The 21062-nt window shown below is 37.7% G+C and overlaps 1 protein-coding gene across 7 annotated transcripts in view; it reads left to right on the top strand.

Moving 5' to 3' along the window:
* The window catches only part of LOC106059132 (furin-like), a 190274-nt gene that overhangs the window by 31002 nt on the left and 138210 nt on the right, over positions 1–21062 (top strand). For all 7 annotated transcript variants that reach the window (XM_056004098.1, XM_056004097.1, XM_056004116.1 and 4 more), the window contains exon 3: positions 16457–16546. In XM_056004098.1, the coding sequence (XP_055860073.1) occupies positions 16457–16546 (90 nt within the window). The remainder of the gene's footprint in view (positions 1–16456; positions 16547–21062) is intronic.

The raw sequence follows: 21062 nt of genomic DNA, 5'->3' as shown, positions 1-21062 counted from the left end.
TGTATGTGTGATTTGTGACTCACTTGTGAGTTGTTTGATGTACTCCCACGCCAACGAAATCTGGAACAGCCAGCTCAACAATTACAGTTTAATGTAGTCTACCTTCGACATGTCTGCGATAAAGAGGGGCAGTGGTAAGGGGGGAGGAGAGGGGATATAAAACAAACAATAACGGAAGAAAATGTATGAAGTTGGTAGGCCCTAATTCTTTTTTTTGTTTCTTTAAATTTTTAAAAGGTTGATCTATGTTTGCTTCAATTCAAGCTAATTATGTTAATTTAATTCTAATTTAATCTATTTAATTTAGCATAAGATATCCGGGAATATTTCATTTTTAATGGCTCTGATAGATTAAAGCCCCTATTGGTTTTGTCTAGTCTGTGCGACACGCCATGATCTCACACAGTAAGATCGCTATTGAAAATCCGATTTAACCATCGCTTGCATCTGCTCAGATTAGGCGCAAACACTCCTTTGGTCTTCTGAAAGAGAAATTTGTTTTTAAAATTTAAAGTTGTCAATTCGTAATTAGATTTTATAATGGTCTTCTCGATATAATGTCGATTCAGTTATTCAGTTTTGTCATTCAGGGCCTATGTTTAATGAGTTGAATAAGAAATATTAGATATGTTCGATCGTGCAACAGTTTCTAATGGTCTTCCGATATCGTCACGTTTTATTCCTTAAAACTAATGATGCATATTGTATGCACATACATTGTTAGGCGCGTCCACGCTGTCAAATAACGAAGTCAAATAACCCAGGCGAAAGTCCAACACTTTAAGTTTGTCGACGCTGATAGCGAATGTGGAAGAAGTTTCATACTAACGAAGGGAACCATCGAATGTTGTCAAACTAAATCTCAACGTTCAACCTGCCTCTCTCTAAAGCCGTCAAAAGTTGGCTGTTTACATTTCGCTATTGGCCCTCAAATCCCCGTCTTGTTTTTACTAGTCGCCCGTCATTGTCAAAACTTCCCTTTCTATAAAGACATTCCTAATCGTGCCATAACACATGTAAATATTTTGTTCAAGATTTCATTGGCAATTTGTGTTCTTTATTCGTTTTAAGAAATAGAATATCTAGATTTACCGCCTCTGAGAATCAATCTTTCCATTTATCAAGCACCCTACACTGTTCACGCTGGTCTGATACAACACACACTCAGTCGCTCACGCAGAAGTAACACGAGACCATGGATGCAAGAAAACAATAGCGACTGAAGGATAGATTGATAGCAAGAGAGGAAGACCAAAAGTAACTAAAAGAGATTGAGAGTAAAAAGTAGTAGATAAGAGATCTAAAGAGAGAGAGAGAGAGAGAGCGTGAATATGAGGGACGAGAAATGTATGCACAAACATTTATTACAAGGTTTAGTAGGCTCGTCGTGTTAATTCTTTATTGTTTTTTGTGATATATTTGTTTATTTGTGTGCATTGTTATTCCTGAATACAATCGACTCACAAGGGCCTCCATTGAGTTTACGTCTAACACAAACTGCCTTTATTGTTTTCCAAACGTACTGACTTTCCAGTTTTTTAAGATATCATGTGTTATTCTATTGTACCAGTAGAAGCACTTATCTTATGTAATCTTATATAATACAGACGTTACTTCAAAAAAGAAGATGATTACGTCCTACGCGTCATGCATTTAGTCATGCATATTAACCAATGACTTAAATTCTGCCAAGTCACTGGTTTTCCTGGCTAGCTCAGGCAACCCATTCCATGCTCTAATAGCACTAGGGAAGAAGGAGTATTTGTACAAATTTGTCCTAGCATATGGGACGAGGAATGTGCCTTTATCTTTGTGTCTTTCAGAGTATTTTATTAAATTTTGTTTTTGTATTTGAAGATTATGGTTCAGTGTTTTATGTATAGTTGCTACTTTACTTTTGAGTCTTCTGTCCTGAAGGCTTTCTAAATTTAGTGAATTTACTAAAAGTGTTACTCTGGTTAAGTGTGAATATTCGTTTGTTATGAATCTCACTGCTTTATTTTGTGTCTGTTCCAGTTTCTTAATGTTATCTTGAGTTGAGGGGTCCCAAACGGAGGATCCATATTCTATTATTGGCCTAACCAAGGTTAAATAACATTTTAGTTTTATGTTCTCATTTGATTTATAGAAATTTCTTTTAATAAATCCTAATGCTTTGTTTGATTTTTTTTTATAGTTTCATCAATATGTGGATTCCATGACAGTTTTTCATTTATTATAACACCTAGGTATTTTGCGTTTTTAGTCTGTGTTACTGGTTTGCCATGAATAAGATAAGTGGAATTAATTTGTTTTAGTTTTTTTGTTACTCTTAACAACTGACATTTTTCTAGGTCGAAAGACATGCTCCAAATTTTGTTTTTTATTGTTCTATATATTATGCAATCGTCTGCAAATGATCTAACTTTTGTTCCTGAGGTAATGCAATTTGGTAGATCATTTATGTAAAGTAAGAATAGTAGTGGACCTAAGACAGTTCCTTGAGGTACACCTGAGTTTAGTGTTATCGGTGTTGATTTAGAGCCATTTATTATTACAGTTTGTTCTCTCCCTATCAGAAAATCTTTAATCCACTGATGCAATGGACCATTAATGCCAAAATATTTTAATTTTTAAGCAAACTATGGTGGTGAACTTTGTCAAAAGCCTTGGAAAAATCTAGTAAGATAGCATCTATTTGTTCACTATTATCTAAACCTTTAGAAAAATCATCAATTAGTCCTATTAGTTGTGTTTCACGTGATCTATATTTCCTAAAGCCATGTTGGTATGGTGTGAGGACATTATGTTTGTCTAAGTGGTTTATAATGTTCCTACATATTATGTGTTCTAGGATTTTACATGTGATGCTGGTAAGTGATACTGGTCTGTAGTTTCCTGGGTCATTTTTTTTTCCTTTTTTTAATAGGGGGGTGAGATTAGCTTTTTTCCAGTCATTTGGTACTCTGCCCTGGTTAAGCCCTTTAAGATAACTGGTATATTTGGTCTCTAGAATTTATTGACATGTATCGTTGAAGCCTCCCCTCGCTACAAATATATTCTAAACTAGTTCGTGCAATGACAGTACTTTAGACTAGAGACACGTTATTATATGGCATACAAGTTAGCTATCTGTTTCATAAACAGGGGCACGTTTGACTTAGAGACAAAGACGGGCGGCTAGTAAACACTAGACTAGACGTTTAGGAAGAATAGCTGAACGTAAACAGAATACTTCTGAAGGCTTTAGAGAGAGGCAGTTTTTATTTTGTTTGACATCGAATAATGGAAATAACTTCTACATTATTGATAGTTATAGTTTTAATGGCGGATTCTTCCCCTTTAGATAAGCTTTGATTTTTTTATATGGATTTCTTATATTTTGCTTGTATAGTATCGAGGCGCGGTGGCTGAGCGATAAAGCGCTTGGCTTCCAAATCGAGGTCCCGGGTTCGAATCCTGGTGAAGAGTGGGATTTTTAACTTCGGGATGTTAGGGCACCTCTGAGTCCACCCAGCTCTAATGGGCACCTGACATTAGTAGGGGAAAAGTAAAGGCGGTTGGTCGTTATGCTGCCCACATGACACCCTATTAACCGTGGGCCACAGAAACAGATGACCTTTACATCATCTGCCCCATAGATCGCAAGATCTGAAAGGGGAACTTTACTTTTTTTTAAATTGTAGTATCAGTTTTGTCTTAACGAGTGTGCCTCATGTGTACATCGGTGTCTGGAAATTTAGGCACCCGGTAAGTTAGTCACACATCAATGAACCAACGAGCATGTTATTTATAGGGACTTTCTTTTAATGTCTAATGTCTGTAGGAATTGAATCTTAAGTTTTTTGTTACTTTCTAATATCTGTAGGCATTGAGCCTTGAGTTTTTGTTACTTTCTAATATCTGTAGGCATTGAGTCTTCGGTTTTTGTTACTTTCTATTATCTGTAGGCATTGAGTCCTGAGGTTTTGTTACTTTCTAATATCTGTAGGCATTGAGTCTTGAGTTTTTGTTACTACCATGTAATAAAGCGTGTCATAACATAAGCAAACATTTTTTCCTGATTCTAGATGCTTCTTGTTTCTACTAAGAAGAGTAGGTAATACATGTTAGGTAATTGAAAATTCTACTTTCTTTTGTTCCGGCAACCTATTTACAGATCTTATATCAACTCACTTTGTCTCTCTGTCGCCTGATAGAAAGTTTGTACACGTTATTTCTCCCACACCTATTCTGGAATCAAGTTGAAACTTTGCAAAATTATTCAATGGCATAGACAAGATTTTTTTTGGTTTAATTAACTAATTAGTCAATTAATTACTGGTAATTAATTATTTTGTTTGACACCAGCTAGGGAAATTAATCATCCAATATTCACATATATGGCTAAAGATGTAGGGTTTCGTCCCCGTAGAGAATGGAACACGCTATTTCTCTCAAACACATTGTCAGATTAAGTTGAAACTTTAAACAATTATTTATTGATCATAACAAAAAAAAATAAAAAAAATTAATCAATTAAAAAAATTGACTAACTAGTCAATAAACTTTTTGGTAATTAATTATTTTGATATCAAATAAGGGAAATAACTTCTGCGTTGTTGAGAGACATAGTTGTGGAGTGTTTGTTTTTTTTTAAAGATTTTTTTTAAATATATATTTTTTTAATGAGGATTTTTTCCGACCAATGCTAATAGACCTAACTACTCTTACTGTATTCACTCACCGCCCACCCCCAGTTAGACGTGAATAATATCTGGAGGCAGAAGCTCCAAGGTCATAGTTGCGTTTTATATTTTGCATAAGTTTTATTTTACTTGTGTTTGATATTCCAAAGTATAGTACTTTTTTTTTACCCTTACATAGCCCCCCCCCCAACCCCTTTTTCTATTCTATGAATTCGCTAGTGACCAAGTGTTACATCATAGAAAGGTAAACCGACTAGACTGTAACCAATACATTATGTAAGCTGTAATGTGTTCCTTGTACCTCGGGGATCAGGTGACAGTACAAGGCCCGCCTTGTCTTCCCTTTGATCGAACCGAGGGAATGTGCTGTCCTGCTGTGAGTGGGACCTCCCACCAAGTCCTTCAGACGTGGTGTGTACAGTGGAATGTTGAATCCAAAAGTGTCACTTAAATAGATATGTGCTGCACCCGTACACGCAGACAAGACACTGGTGAGAGACATGGCAGGTCTAGAACTTCTGTAGCGTTGTCTTCTTTTACTAGTCTAGTCTTACTGAGACTTGCGTAGTTAACTCTAATCTTACTGAGACTTGCGTAGTTAACTCTAGTCTTACTGAGACTTGCGTAGTTAACTCTAGTCTTACGTACTTAACAGAGAGAGAGAGAGACTACTTCAAGTCACACCTATATCTCCCATATCATCGTAGGTATCTCACGTATGCCGCCTATGTTGAAAAGAATTTGGAAATAGTATCCCTCGCCCGCCTAATAGAAGCAGTTCTAGCCTGCTGAGAGTTCCGTTTATAAGAACTAGGACATAAGTGCATATGTGTGTGTGTGTGTATGTAGCTATATCCGCGACACTCATCGTCCAAGTGCATCGGAAGCGATTCTAGACATTGGAAGGATTCGTTGAATGTCAGGGGGCAATGTCGCTAATGGGCGTTCTGAGACATTATGACATTCAAGTGTGGTCGTCGTTATCTGTTGCTTCTCGCTGCCCTTCTTCACCCGACAGTGTACAGTTAGTTAGGCCTAGGTGGCGCTGGCGTTGAGTGGGGAATACCATTCTGTAGTTTTAAACAATGGGTTTAGTGACTTTTGTGTTTAAATAGGGATAGGAATATTAAAACTTTAAAATGAATTGTCTTAAAAAACTTTCCAATGGAAGACACAAAAATTCAAAGTTTCAATTTAGATTGCACACTCTAATCCAGTCTCAATACCAGACCAACTGAAATAGAAAACGTACAACTTAAGGACGGCCCTGTTTATTTATTCATACACTCTCTATAACCCAGACCTTACCAGAAAGTCACAGAAATCATTAACAGCAACGGAAGTTATAATAACTTGTTTTTAGTTTAATTACCTCCCCTACCTTCTTGGATTTGGTAGAGGTCTACATGTTAGATAAGTATTGCTGTTATTATTTCAATTTGTTGTTGTTGTTGTTCTAGTTGTCCAATAAATCTTTATTTGAATTCCGTCTCTTACCATCTGATATTCCCCACCACAGTACTTAAAGAATCAGCATTCTCATGTTGACTAACCCCAGTACTAGAACACGGAGGAGCTCTTACTCAACCATGATTCTTGTTTCTTACCCTCAGTCGGAACATAGAAATAAATTCAGATCTGTTTTGAATTGATTTTCTGTCCACTGTCCATTTCTTGTAATGTCTATGAAGTCAAGTGACCATCCTTGTTTGGGACGAACGTGACGTCATAATATTTTTTTTGTCTTCTCTATCGACCTATTTTTTAAATTTTTATTCTCTCTCTCTCTCTCTCTCTTCATCTCTCTCTATCACTTGTCTGTTTTCTTCCTCCTGTAACCTAACGCTCCTTGCTGTAATCTCGACCTAGCATTTGTTTTTCTCTCTCTCTACTCTGTGAGAAGGTTACCTCGAGGTGTACACGTGTGACGTCACTCACTCATAGTCTAGATCTATGTGTCTTTCGTTTTCGCTTATTGCTCATCGATTGATCTGAATGACTATACACACGACCATAGGCAAGAGTTGTCTTTGTACTTGCATGTATTGTCTGACTATACACACGACCATAGGCAAGAGTTGTCTTTGTACTTGCATTTATTGTCTATCAGTTGACGTGTTTGGCTTCAGATACGACATTTGTGACTTAGCGGCCACATAACACTTTTGCTAAGCCTGACACTAGATACATTAATACCAATATTTCGTTGGTCTTCAGTGAATGGAGGACATGTCTAACTTAAGACTGGTGGAAATACTGTTGCTCGTCTTTACCAACCTGAGGACAAAACTTTTTTTTCTTTCTATTTAGTGCCCTACCTCGTTTCATTTGACCAGATATGGCGGTGATAAGATTCAATCTATCCTGCTTCCTCCGCGGAATATTTATGCCAAGTCTTATTCAGATCGCTTAAACCGTGGTTTCTATTAAGCACATACATACCTACAATTGTTTTACATAGAGGCCTATTTGATTCTTTGAACCCGCCTCTAACATGGACATTCTTGTTTTTGACTCAATCTCTTTTAATTTCAAAATGTTTGGCGCACCCCCACCCCCCATCCCGCAAATATACTTCTTCGTTTGTCTGCACCTTTAGACAGAACTATAGAATGACGTAATACTGGCAGTAGGGTATGTCCTGTTAACCAAACGTTCTTATCATACCTACCGATGGCATATCACCCCCCCTCCATGTTTGTTTTGTTTAACTGTCACCTTTACATCAGACGACCGTTTTGAATGACTCAAGACTCACAAGACCTGTATGGCGTCAACGAGTATTCATTGCCTTTGACGTAACAGTAAGCAGTACAGTACAGTACTGACCAGTACAGTAATGCTGCCCCTTTATGGTGTTTTATCGCGACATTTCAGTTGCAGCTCATCTGATGACGTAGCTTTAGGGAGCAAGTATTGGCCTTTCAACGTCGTCCCGCGGTCTCTGTATTGTACTATCCAAAGCAATGCCATGATCCAGCAGGTATATATAGAACTGCATGTCATTGTGCTGACAGTTGCCTGACAGACACACAGCCAGAGAGACGATGCAATCGCAACACTGTTATTCTCCCTCCTCCCCCCCCCCCCCCGGGCCGAGTGCTCTGTTGTTGTGGGAGAGGAGGGAAGCGGTTGTGAAGAATGCAATAACTTCTGGCATTCGATGGGGTGCCTAGCCTCCCTTTTGACTGGAGGAAAATACCCGAGTGACCTCCCTTAATTTAATTCTCCCCTTTCACTATCTTTTTTTTTCCCCCGGTGCAGGAGCTGACACATGATCGGCCCTGTATTGTGGATATTCAGGTCGAGATGTCAGAATGGCGCCCCCTTTGCAAATGAAAAAAAAAGATTCTGTAGCACCTTTATTTATAAAATACAATATTACTTGATGACAAATGAATCGCTGCTCATATGCCCATCCCCGGGGCCGACCATGAGATGAGAAATGTGTAGTACTGAGATCATACTCGTGCGTTCTTGTGTGCGCTTTATTTCGTGAGATAAATACGGTTTGTCAAGAAGGGGAATAGAATTCTCTCATTTTGTGTGTGGCTGACCTCCCTTGTGGCTTACCAGGCAAGCCCGAAGTCATTGATCATACAAGTCAGCTATATGTCCAAGAGAGAAAGTTTTGTATCTACGAAATGTGGAACATGTGGGAGTGCACGCGCGCTTGTGTGGTGGTGGTGGTGGGGGGGGGGGGGAGCATGATGAAACAACTTTGTGTGTGTGTTTGTATGTCAATCTGAAAGCCATGTTTGTGTTTTGATAGGAAGCTTTCATTGGCTTTGTTTGTGAGCTGCATCTTCCCGGCACTGACCTGTGACAATCACAGTTGTATGGAGGTGATGCAACTCTTGTTATGCTGTGTGATGCTGATACTGAATCCAAACAGAGTTCTCTGTGAAAAAGTGTGTTACAGTCTGTTGTGTAGGCTGGGTCACTGCAGGGATTTCCTCCTCATGTTTAATTTCATATTCTTTTTATGCATCAGATTAGATCAGTCATGCCCGAGGGCTACATTCTCATCCCGGAAGTCATTTCCGGCCCTGGTGTCATAGGCCGCACCATTGCAATAAAATCTTCGTGTCCTACGTAGCAGCTTCGGTTTCTTCATCATGCATTGAATGCAGACGTTTCGACCTGCCGAAAAGCACCTCATCACGGGCTGGATATTACCCACAGGTCGTAGTTTAGGCATCACTAGACTAGAAAAATTTATAAAAACTTAACAAAATCACTAACAAGAACAACATTTTCAAAATTCATTAAAAACAAAAGACAATGCATGTATTCTACAACTTTCAAAACTATAATAAATACATTTAATTTAAAAACACGTTTTCACTCAATATCGAACTCGTATTTTGTCACCATCGACTTGATGTACTAACGACGCTAACCATTAGGCCAGACCTACTTAGCATCGACTTGATATACTAATGACGCTAACCATTAGGCCAGACCTACTTAGCATCGACTTGATGTACTAACGACGCTAACCATTAGGCCAGACCTACTTAGCATCGACTTGATGTACTAACGACGCTAACCATTAGGCCAGACCTACTTAGCATCGACTTGATGTACTAACGACGCTAACCATTAGGCCAGACCTACTTAGCATTGACTTGATGTACTAACGACGCTAACCATTAGGCCAGACCTACATAATTGTATAGTTATTTCTTGGTATTTTCATTATATAGACTGTGACGATTTCTGTTTATTTATTTCTTGGTAATTCTTATATTAATTATTGATCAAACAGAAGCATTACGCCGGAGATGATGTGAATGACTTAAGAACACACTCAAGAAACATCTGTGTTTTCGTTGAACTTCTTTAATAAACTTCTTCCAATTACACATAGAAGAACATGCTCAATTCAATAACAACTTGACTTAAATATCTTCATAAAATGAAACTTTCTAATACTACAGCTTTAACTGATATAACTAATTACTGAAATAACTTTATGATACAAATTCAATTAAAGTAACTTCTACTACTGGACCCGCAAACGTTTAAACATAAGACTGTTACTATCAAAACTCGTTACAATGCGAGGACCCCGACTGAGTAACTTTCCCTTCATTTATAACTTTTCTCAATCGTACTTTCCAGAATCAAAGAAACGTCTCCCCTAAATAGTTTATGAACTGTGACCTTCTAGAAGCTAACGTCTGCTATTTTTTTTCCCTTAACCTCTTTCTCAGACTGGATGACTATAATTAACGTGTTTACACTGGTCATCTATGACCTGACCTCGGCTTCTAGAAACTGGTCGAATTAGGTCACAGTATCGACTCGTGACATAGACATCTAGAACTAGATCGAGATCTCTAGTCTATATCTACGTCTACTTCTTGATTTAGAATCTGGATGTAATGTTCATTATATTTATGTAAAAAAAAAAATAAGCAAAGCTTATATAATTTATCAATAAACTTAATACAACTTTAAATTTAATAAACAATTCAGTCAGCGGTACTACCATGTTGTTTATTTTACTCAAATTTATATCCAAATTTAATTTTTTTTTTTTTTTACTTCTAAAAATTATAATGAACTAACTAGAGTTTTTCCCATGTGACCAACGAGCTAGTAATTCTTTTCTTAGTGATATAAATCAACTGTTAAATTTCTAGGAAAATTGTCACAGCATTTTTTGAGATCTTTGTCCAGGTTCCACCCTGCACCCCCCCCCCCCCCGTTTCCAATTTCCATGAAGTTCTGACTTGAATAGAGGCATTGTAAAAAATAATGACAACGTTATTTCTTCCAATATGAAAGTGTCTTGGACAGCGAGAAAAGATGACGTACATTATTTCTCAAATGTACTTCTCAACTCTCCTATGTGACCTCAAATGTACTTCTCAACTCTCCTATGTGACCTCAAATGTACTTCTCAACTCTCCTATGTGACCTCAAATGTACTTCTCAACTCTCCTATGTGACCTCAAATGTACTTCTCAACTCTCCTCTGTGACCTCAAATGTACTTCTCAACTCTCCTATGTGACCTCAAATGTACTTCTCAACTCTCCTCTGTGACCTCAAATGTACTTCTCAACTCTCCTATGTGACCTCAAATGTACTTCTCAACTCTCCTCTGTGACCTCAAATGTACTTCTCAACTCTCCTCTGTGACCTCAAATGTACTTCTCAACTCTCCTCTGTGACCTCAAATGTACTTCTCAACTCTCCTCTGTGACCTCAAATGTACTTCTCAACTCTCCTCTGTGACATTTGTTTCTTCTATTCCTGCTATTAGCTCAAAAGAAAATCTTAATCGACCACCGGCGGACAATGGTTATGCTTGACCTTGATGTTGCAAAATATGTAGGTCACAGCTGGGACTGCGTAGCCACGGGAAATACTGCATTCCTCAATCTTCGAACTCGAAGAGAAGCCTTAATATTAGCTCACACACTTTGTTCATAGACAAGGGTCTAAAGAATCTGGTCAAAAGATGGAATTTGTCTGCAAGCACAAGTTAAAAACTCAAACAGTGAATCTTAACATCAAGATGAAATTTCACACATAGAATTATGGCTGGATAGCTAAATTGATAGAGCGACGTCCTAATAATGCAAACGTCGTGGGTAGTATCCAGATACTGACCTTTTTTCTATTTCTCTCTCGCTAAAGGATTAAAAAATATTATAATTTGAACATAAAGTAGAATTAGATTTGGTTTTAAAAAAGGTATATCACTTGTCTTCTTTGATGTTTGGCTAAGGCCATCATTTCACATGTATGTGTGTGTGTGTGTGTGTGTCAGATCAAGATGTCATCTTAACCTGCCTTGTCATTGTTCATTGCATTCATCTGACGACAAGATCTTGACTTGGACGCTGTTTGCGGTCTGTGAACTGATCAAAGTCCAATGCTGGTGTCACACAATATGGAAGATGATTGGCAGGCGCTTTAGTGTTGGATTGGGTTTCCTTTGAGTGATATGGAAATAAGCAAACGTTCCAGGTAGAAGCTACCTTCAGGTTCTTTTTAACCCGTGGTTACCATTGTCGTGCTGTAGTTGTTGTATGTAAATATATGTTTCAACAGCCAAAATAATAATGTGATTCATAGCCTGTCAGACCTCCCTACCGTCACTCTAAATGCGTATTCGTTACGCAAAATGGCTGCGAATAGGCAGTACTCGAATATCACGTTACTTTTTTGTACTAATTTAATTTTATTGATTTATGAATTAGCAGCCATATTAGTCTCTTCATATAAATGTTCTATTCAGCATACTAAAGTAATATTTAAATCTCTTCATATAAACGTTCTATTCAGCATACTAAAGTAATATTTAAATCTCTTCATATAAACGTTCTATTCAGCATACTAAAGTAATATTTAAATCTCTTCATATAAACGTTCTATTCAGCATACTAAAGTAATATTTAAATCTCTTCATATAAACGTTCTATTCAGCATACTAAAGTAATATTTAAATCTCTTCATATAAACGTTCTATTCAGCATACTAAAGTAATATTTAAATCTCTTCATATACAGGTTCTATTCAGCATACTAAAGTAATATTTAAATCTCTTCATATAAACGTTCTATTCAGCATACTAAAGTAATATTTAAATCTCTTCATATACACGTTCTATTCAGCATACTAAAGTAATATTTAAATCTCTTTATATAAACGTTCTATTCAGCATACTAAAGTATTATTTAAATCTCTTCATATAAGCGTTCTATTCAGCATACTAAAGTAATATTAAAATCTCTTCATATAAACGTTCTATTCAGCATACTAAAGTAATATTTAAATCTCTTCATATACACGTTCTATTCAGCATACTAAAGTAATATGTAAGTCTCTTCATATAAACGTTCTATTCAGCATTACAAAAGCAATATCTAGGATTTAAGAAAATACAAACTGTTCTTTTTGTTGACCCTGCCCTTTTGGCCCTCTCTGAGTTCAAAGATATTTGAAGATGTTTTTTAAAATGCAATTATTGATCTAGACTGAGTGTTAAATAGATAGAATGACATCAAACTGCCGCAAATGTTTTTTTTTTGTTTCAAGTCATAGGCCTATTTAAGACACATTTCGTTATGGCTTATAAAGATTATTCTTATTGTGTGTTGACTTGAAATTCTGCTTCTGGAAGTTACAGCAGGTACATCTGAACCAATCTGTTTCTTACCAGTTCCAAATGTCTAAATTTGTTCTCGAGGCTAAATTTAGATCGCGATAACGTTTGTCTTCGCCGAAATCATGTATTTCCTCTTAGAGCCACCAAACACGCACGCTCAGAGGCGCGTTTATATATATAAATATATTTACACACAGCGAAATGCTCTTATCCCGAGTGCCTCCCCCATCCCCGAACATCCAAACTCCTCTCCTAACCATCCCCCGCCCCTCATGGGGGGCCTTGCTCACTCTTTTGGTCTGGCAGTAGGTGCAGGTACCTTCAGACACAAGTGGAAATGTTGTATTGAAGTTATAATGACACGGCATGCTAAAGATATCTCAAGGGACGCAACGTGTCTTCTTCTTCTACGTCTTCTCCACTATCCTCCAGTTTTGTTATTGGCCCTTACTCTCACCTCGTAATGATCGCTTCCATGTCTCTGTAGTAGCACCATTCTATTAGCTGCTGGGCCTGGTTCAGTTTGACTGATGGGACTGAATGACACATAGTATTGTGTGTTGGTGTGGATGTCTTTAGGTCCAGGAGTTGATGCGGGCTAACTTTTTGTTTTCCTGATTCCGTCTCCGTCATGGGGCTTAGTGGTATACGGAGCTAGTTTGAAACTTAGCTATTGCTATGATCTAGATTAGTGTCTATAACTGTGGGGTGCCATCCCCTAGAAATTGAAAAACGGGGCGGGGAGTGCAAATGAGTTTTTTTTTTTGTTTTTTTTTTTCAGGCTAAGAACATCTCTTTCATATAGATTTCAGTACTAGATACAAAGTTTGATAGTGATCAAGTAAAACGGACTGATATCACCAAGTTTTTAAACCTTAAGACATCTTATCGAATTACAGACAAGACTTTTTTCTACCGTTTTTTCTTTTTAGAGAGGTGTCTGCAACAAGACAGACTCAAGACGCACTTCCACTGACACAAAATGATTTTTTTTTTTTTTTGCTTTTTTTTTTGCACCAGAACGGTCGAATTAGTCCTCAGCGCCGTACCATTGTAAAATCACTAACATCTTTTTTTTTTTTTCCGTATAAGATCAAAATATGCCCTCTAGGCTCTACAGAAATGGTTTTACAATGCTCTACTTTTGGTGGGTCAGGGCAGCGTTTCTCTTAATTAACGTTACACTTGTGTATGTTAAGAAAACTCTGGCTGTGAAAAACAAATGGAATATCAAATTATACAGACACTATTCACACACACATTGAACACAATAAAGAACAAGTGATAAATCCTTTATCAGAACAATAACTATTTCCTGGAGTAGTCTTAGTCTTTTGGCTTTACTTGTAAAAATGTAATTGCTGTTTGTAGTTATCACCATCCAGCGTTGAGGCGTCATTAGCTTGTAAGAGTCTAGCAAGGGAGGCAAATCTCCCTAGAAATGTTCATCGTCCACCGTCAAAACGCAAGGTAAATACGATCAGCCTGCAACATCCACAAGCTTATAGCTTTATAATCACACCAGAAATGTTTCTGGACATCTGGGGACTACAAGATAGTACATATAGACATTAGGGCTAATTTATGACTTTAATAGAAAGATTTAAAATAGTAAGTAAATGTTTTGCGCTAATAGCGTAAAGTGAATTTGCTTTACAGAATTATGAATCTGGATATATATATATATGTATAATATGTTTAGTAAGGTATATAGCCATGTACTCCATGAATTTATAACAACTGGACTTCATTAGTTTACAATGGATTTACCAGGTCTCAGAGATACGCTCTCCAGGTGCGCTATTACAAGCTTATATTATTCTTTCTGCATCCACTCGCAGTGTTACATCTACTATTTAAGGTGAATATTTGAGTTACAAAAGAGGTACATCAAAAGAAAATAGATTGAAACTTTACAAGAAATATACTATTAAAACTCTACGTCTTTAACTGTGTTAATGACTTTATAGATATTTCTTCCGTTTGTTCTTGGGTTTCGCAGCTTGCAGCCAACAAATAGAAATCAACTTTATTTGTACAGCCCAGAGACAGACATGGACAGACCCACAGAATGGAAAACCCGGAGAGAAGAAAGAGACTTACCAGAAGAGGAAGGGCGTAGCCTCTTCCTCCATAACAAGCATTCAAAAAGAGAAGTGGAGAAGATAACTCGACCTGTTGACTGATACAAACAAACAGACAGATGAGAGGAAAAGGAAGAAATTGTAGATTAAAAATAGAAAAAAGTATCGGAATAAAAAAAAAGATGAGGGTAGGGGTAAAATTGAGGCAAACAATTGATATATATAATATAACACATGCATATATATATATATATACATACATACATACTTCAGAGTGTTTTTCTGTGAAGTAATCATTGGATTGGGAGATAGCCTGCTATCAGTGTAGAGAGTTTCTCGTTCTCTCATCAAGAGGTTGTTTTTTTCCATATCTCATATATGTGTGTGTGTGTGTGTGTGTACTCTCTACTTTCAATCAATGTACGGAATCATCGCAGTGAGTTTGAAATAGTCAACTCTAGTCAAGACTCCCTGATGTAGTAACCGTTTGACCTGAGCTGAGATAAACATGACCCCATCTCCAACTGACTTAATCTAGATTACATCTCATTCCATAAGTTTCCTAGTTCTGTAGACATCCAGGGGTTGAAACTTACGCGCCTGTACCACAAGGATACAGGCCATTACGGTCAAACTCCGAGACACTCTCCCCCCCCCCTCTCTCTCTCTCTCTCTCGTGTTTGTGTCTATAGATAAATAGATCAACTTAACAACATTGGTAAAATCACTAAATTTACAGTCGCCCTGGCATAATTTTTTTTTTCTAGTAAAATTATAATGGACCTCATTCACCAATCGTAAACAAATAACATTTAGCCACGTTGGGGCTCTATCTCTTCTATATAATTTACGATCTCATGTTTAATTCATGATGGTTGTCACGTGACAGTTTTTTTTCATTGTTTTATCAATAAGATCACGTGACTAAATGTTGTTTGTTTACGATTGGTGAATGAGGTCCATTATATGTATGTATATGTGTATAGCTAATTATAGGCCTATGTATGTAAATGTGTATGGTTAATTATATGTATGTATATGTGTATAGCCGCTTCCTATTTCATATCATTTTCTTGATAACCGACCGTAGAACTTCGACTAATCAGTGCACCAATAACTCATTCGAATTATGGTGTCTAGGCTATATAGTTAATATGGTTTATATTTATAGTCCATACAATATGCAATACGTACTAAAATTAATCTAACATTGGAGTTGTCTATTGCATTCATACTGTGGGCCTTTGGATATAGATCTATATTGTGTATTTTCTCTTCGCTACAATATGTACTTAGCAAATATTTACTCTACACATACACACGATGTTCCTGGGTAAAGAATTTTAACAAGCAATGCTCGTCAAGCTAAAATAAAAATTTGAGTCATCAACTTTCTTCTGGACCCCCCCCCCCCCCCCGACACACACACAAATCTTTCTGTTTTGTTTCTCGACTGCTCGGCCAGGGATCTGGAAGGCTTGTACAAATGTGATAGAATGCCATTACACCTGCATGCATTAGCACCTGATTACGCTTTCGTCCGAACTTGACTTGAATTGTCTTCCCTTTGTATTTCAGGTGCTTTGGGTCGAGCAACAAGTGGCCAAGAGTCGGCAGAAGAGAAACGTGGCCTTTAATGATCCTAAATGGCCGTTAATGTGGTATTTGGTAAGTTCGTTCTCTTTCTTTCTGTCACTCCCTTCCCTTCTGTCACTCTCTCTCTCTCACTCTCTCTCTCTCTCTCTCTCTTCTATTTCCCCTCCCTATTTTCTCTCTAGGAGATAATTCCAGTCAGAAACTAGACAGCTTATATCATTGAACTTGATTTTGTTATGAGTTTAAAGTTTACAGCTTCAAGTGCCATGATTTTGAGGAATGTGTGCGTGTTTGCATTAAATGTATTGACTGTTTTTTTTTTTTGTGGGTGTTAATGGTGTGTGGGCATCGTGGTGTATGTTACTAGAACCAGAATCTAAAAGAAACATGCCAGCACATTAGACCGCCTAGATTAAACTAACAAAATCTGACGCCACTTAGTCACCATTAAGCTGAGAGATGCAAAGTCTTTCTTTCTATTCATGCTAAACAAAAAAGTTTGTTTCGTTTCTCCCATTCTGGGCGTAGTGGGGAAACACTTTTAGTTGCTTCTGGTAGTGATGGGTAAAAAAAAACACGATAGAATGACGAGGGTGTCGTGTGGACAGCACAACGACCAACTGCTTTTACTTTTCCTCAACTAATGTCAGGTCTTCATTAGAGTTTGGTGGACTCATGGGGGGTGGGGAACAGAATCCCAGTCTTCATGTAGACTTGAACCCGAGACTCCTTACAACTACCTCATCCCCTATCCCTTACACTGTTGGACCGTTGGGGCACCACACAAGATCTGTTGACCATCTTTCTCCATTCCTCTCTGTCTTTTGCCTTGGATAGAACCTCTTTCAATGACAGGCCCGTCCAATCTGTTTTGTTGTTGTCTTCCGATCACTTTATCTGCCTGCTCTTCATTTTCCTGGTACTGTTCCTTTGAAGGAAGGTCGTCTTTTCGAGCCCCCGGACGACCTTGTAATATGGCCCCTTATGAGTCTTGCTTAATTCTAGCTTCTGAGCTCCTTTCAGGAATGAAGATGAATACATCCTATCCTAAACCCAAACACGAGAAGGCATCGGGCAAGGTTCCAATACTTCATTTTTATGACTAGAGTCTGAAGTGTACTATTCATGACCGTGCAGTCCTCATTAGTCCTAACCACACCAATCTGGGTGGGGGGAGCGCTGGTACATTTTTTATGAAAATCTTCTCTTCGTGCAGGTAATGGGTAGACAGCATTGGGTCAGAAACGAAAACTAGTTTTTATTTTGTTTTTTTTTTTGGATATCTATCTATTAGGCAGGAAATTTGGACGGGATAACTTGATTGTACTGGCAGCCATCACAGGGCCAATTAGGATGTAACTTGATTGTACTGGCAGTCATCACAGGGCCAATTAGGATGTAACTTGATTGTACTGGCAGCCATCACAGGGCCAATTAGGATGTAACTTGATTGTACTGGCAGTCATCACAGGGCCAATTAGGATGTAACTTGATTGTACTGGCAGTCATCACAGGGCCAATTAGGATGTAACTTGATTGTACTGGCAGTCATCACAGGGCCAATTAGGATGTAACTTGATTGTACTGGCAGTCATCACAGGGCCAATTAGGATGTAACTTGATTGTACTGGCAGTCATCACAGGGCCAATTAGGATGTAACTTGATTGTACTGGCAGTCATCACAGGGCCAATTAGGATGTAACTTGATTGTACTGGCAGAGGGCCAATTAGGATGTAACTTGATTGTACTGGCAGAGGGCCAATTAGGATGTAACTTGATTGTACTGGCAGAGGGCCAATTAGGATGTAACTTGATTGTACTGGCAGAGGGCCAATTAGGATGTAACTTGATTGTACTGGCAGAGGGCCAATTAGGATGTAACTTGATTGTACTGGCAGAGGGCCAATTAGGATGTAACTTGATTGTACTGGCAGAGGGCCAATTAGGATGTAACTTGATTGTACTGGCAGAGGGCCAATTAGGATGTAACTTGATTGTACTGGCAGAGGGCCAATTAGGATGTAACTTGATTGTACTGGCAGAGGGCCAATTAGGATGTAACTTGATTGTACTGGCAGAGGGCCAATTAGGATGTAACTTGATTGTACTGGCAGCCATCACAGGGCCAATTAGGATGTAACTTGATTGTACTGGCAGCCATCACAGGGCCAATTAGGATGTAACTTGATTGTACTGGCAGCCATCACAGGGCCAGGATGTTCATTAAAAGCGTATTTATGCCTCGCTCGCTGCTGGTCAACGAAATCAATAGCCTGAAGCTGACGACAGAAGTCTCGCTAATCTTCAGCTAAGCAAACACCAGGCAGAAAACAACAAACGAGCCATGGGCGTTGTCCAAATTATGCTAATTATCAAACTCTTCACACGGACCATGTCTAATAGTGGAGTTCAGATTTTGTTTTGAAAACTAGTTTTGCACTCAGTTGGTTTGTTGAGAACTGCAGAACTTGACAACTTTTTTTTGCCTTATTCATTTGATGGCGTTTTTCCTTCTATCAAACAAACAAACAAACAGGAATTGTGTGTATATTGAATCGAGTCTTATCTAATGATTAATCTAGATATGTTGCGATAAAAAAGACATTGTTATTGTACCTCTAATACAGTGTCTCCCAAACTGTGTTCCGCGGAACTCTAGTTTCTCGCGAGGCCTTAATTGGTGTTCCACGAACTACTGGAATAATTAACTCTTGGGCCACCACGTGAATTAATCTCTCTAAAAATAAACAAAGTGTTCCGCTAACTACTCAGGATGTGCGAAGTTACAGAAAAAGTTTGGGAAACACTGTTCTAATAGTTTAATTGAACATTTCTTAATTTAGTAGGGTTTGTTTTCATCCAATCATTCAACATCATTAATATCAGGCTTTTATTAGCATTTTATATGAAAGTTTTTTTTTCCCTCTTCTTTTTTTTTTTGGACAGTTCAATATCAAATAGTGAAATTGTATTTACACCTGAAACCATTGTTTGATACAAATGTACAGCACCTTAATCACTGTCCTATGGATTGAAATTTTCTTAAGTCATAGAGTACCACAACAAACCAGGGAGTGATCAAATTATATTCGTCAGACTCACAGGGAAAACAAGTACTAAACAAATAAAGTTTTTTTTTGTTTTTTTTTTTAATCAATTTCTTCTTTATGAAGCTGATAATAGTCTGTTATTTCTTTTCTATTTATTTCTTCTCATGCTTCAATATTGGCAAGGAGTCTTTCCGGTGATCTTTCACTATCTAGTTCTTCTAGTACAGTTCAGCGAATTTCTACACAAGACGGTGCACAAAATGTTCATTTACTTTTATTTATGTATTCAACTCCTTACTGAATACATAGAAGCATTAGAGGTGAGTGCGGAAAGCGTGTTTGATCGAGTCCAACTGAAGAGTGTTCAAGAGTCCAAATTAAATTGTAAGATGTTTTATTTTTAAATTAAATAAAGATAAGAGTTTTCATTATGTGACCAATTAGGTAGTAATTTTGTTCCCAAAGATAGACATAAAAAAGTCAACTTACTAGGAAAATTGTAAGAGCCGTTTTCGAGATCCGTGTCCGTGCTTTAGCCATTGAAATAAGAGGAATTGTACACAATAATTACGCCCTCAATCTGCTTGTACTGTCTAACTCGCACGCGCCAATGTCTTTGTAAACAGTTTGGTCTGTGAATTCACGTATTTCTTCATACAAAAGTTGTCTACGATGCTGAAGGCATCATCGTTGAAGGAATGACCTCCGTCATCAGAGCGCAACTTTTCGTTGACTTAGAAAGCTAAGTTGGCTTACTATTTGGACGGCTGCTTAAAGAAACAGCATCGCTGGGAGAAGTGCATAGATCTAAATTAAGATTATGTTAAGAATCGCATCTTGTATTGCATAGATCTAAATTAAGATTATGTTAAGAATCTCATCTTGTATTGCATAGATCTAAATTAAGATTATGTTAAGAATCGCATCTTGTATTGCATAGATCTAAATTAAGATTATGTTAAGAATCGCATCTAGAAGTTCATAGATCTAATTGGACATTATGTTGAGAAATTAATTTAAATTAATTTTACCAATAAAAAAAAGTTTTGAATGTAAGGTCGTAAAAATTGTGTAGACCACCCTTGTATACATAGAACGTGTCTATGACTTGGCTGAGAGTCCATCTTTACTTTCCGTGACTCTCCTGTTCACTTGAAGTGCACTTCACAGTCTAGACACTTGTCCATATTTTTCTTTTTTTTTCAAGTACATTTTCATAGTTAAAACTTAAATGAGGTAAAATTTGAACTCTCTTGGTGTCCACCCATAGCCAGGGTGGGGTCGTAACTCGCGCACAATGGTTGGACATCTCGAAGAGGCGTTGCTGTCCTTGTTGTAAGCTGTTACACTTGAGTTTTAAATTGGACTTGCAAAATTTGTCTGCCAAGGGTCTGTCACGTAGACGTCTAGGATGTGGGTCAGTTTTACTTAGGACTTGTAACAAGGCTTATATCAACTCACTGGATTGGTCTGTCTGGTATAAAGTTTACACACGTTACTTCTTCCACAGCCATGTTTGTTGTAAAATGTTTTACT

This window comes from Biomphalaria glabrata, chromosome 1, assembly GCF_947242115.1.
Source record: "Biomphalaria glabrata chromosome 1, xgBioGlab47.1, whole genome shotgun sequence".
Taxonomy (NCBI): domain Eukaryota; kingdom Metazoa; phylum Mollusca; class Gastropoda; family Planorbidae; genus Biomphalaria; species Biomphalaria glabrata.
This window is presented reverse-complemented; position numbering and strand designations above follow the sequence as displayed.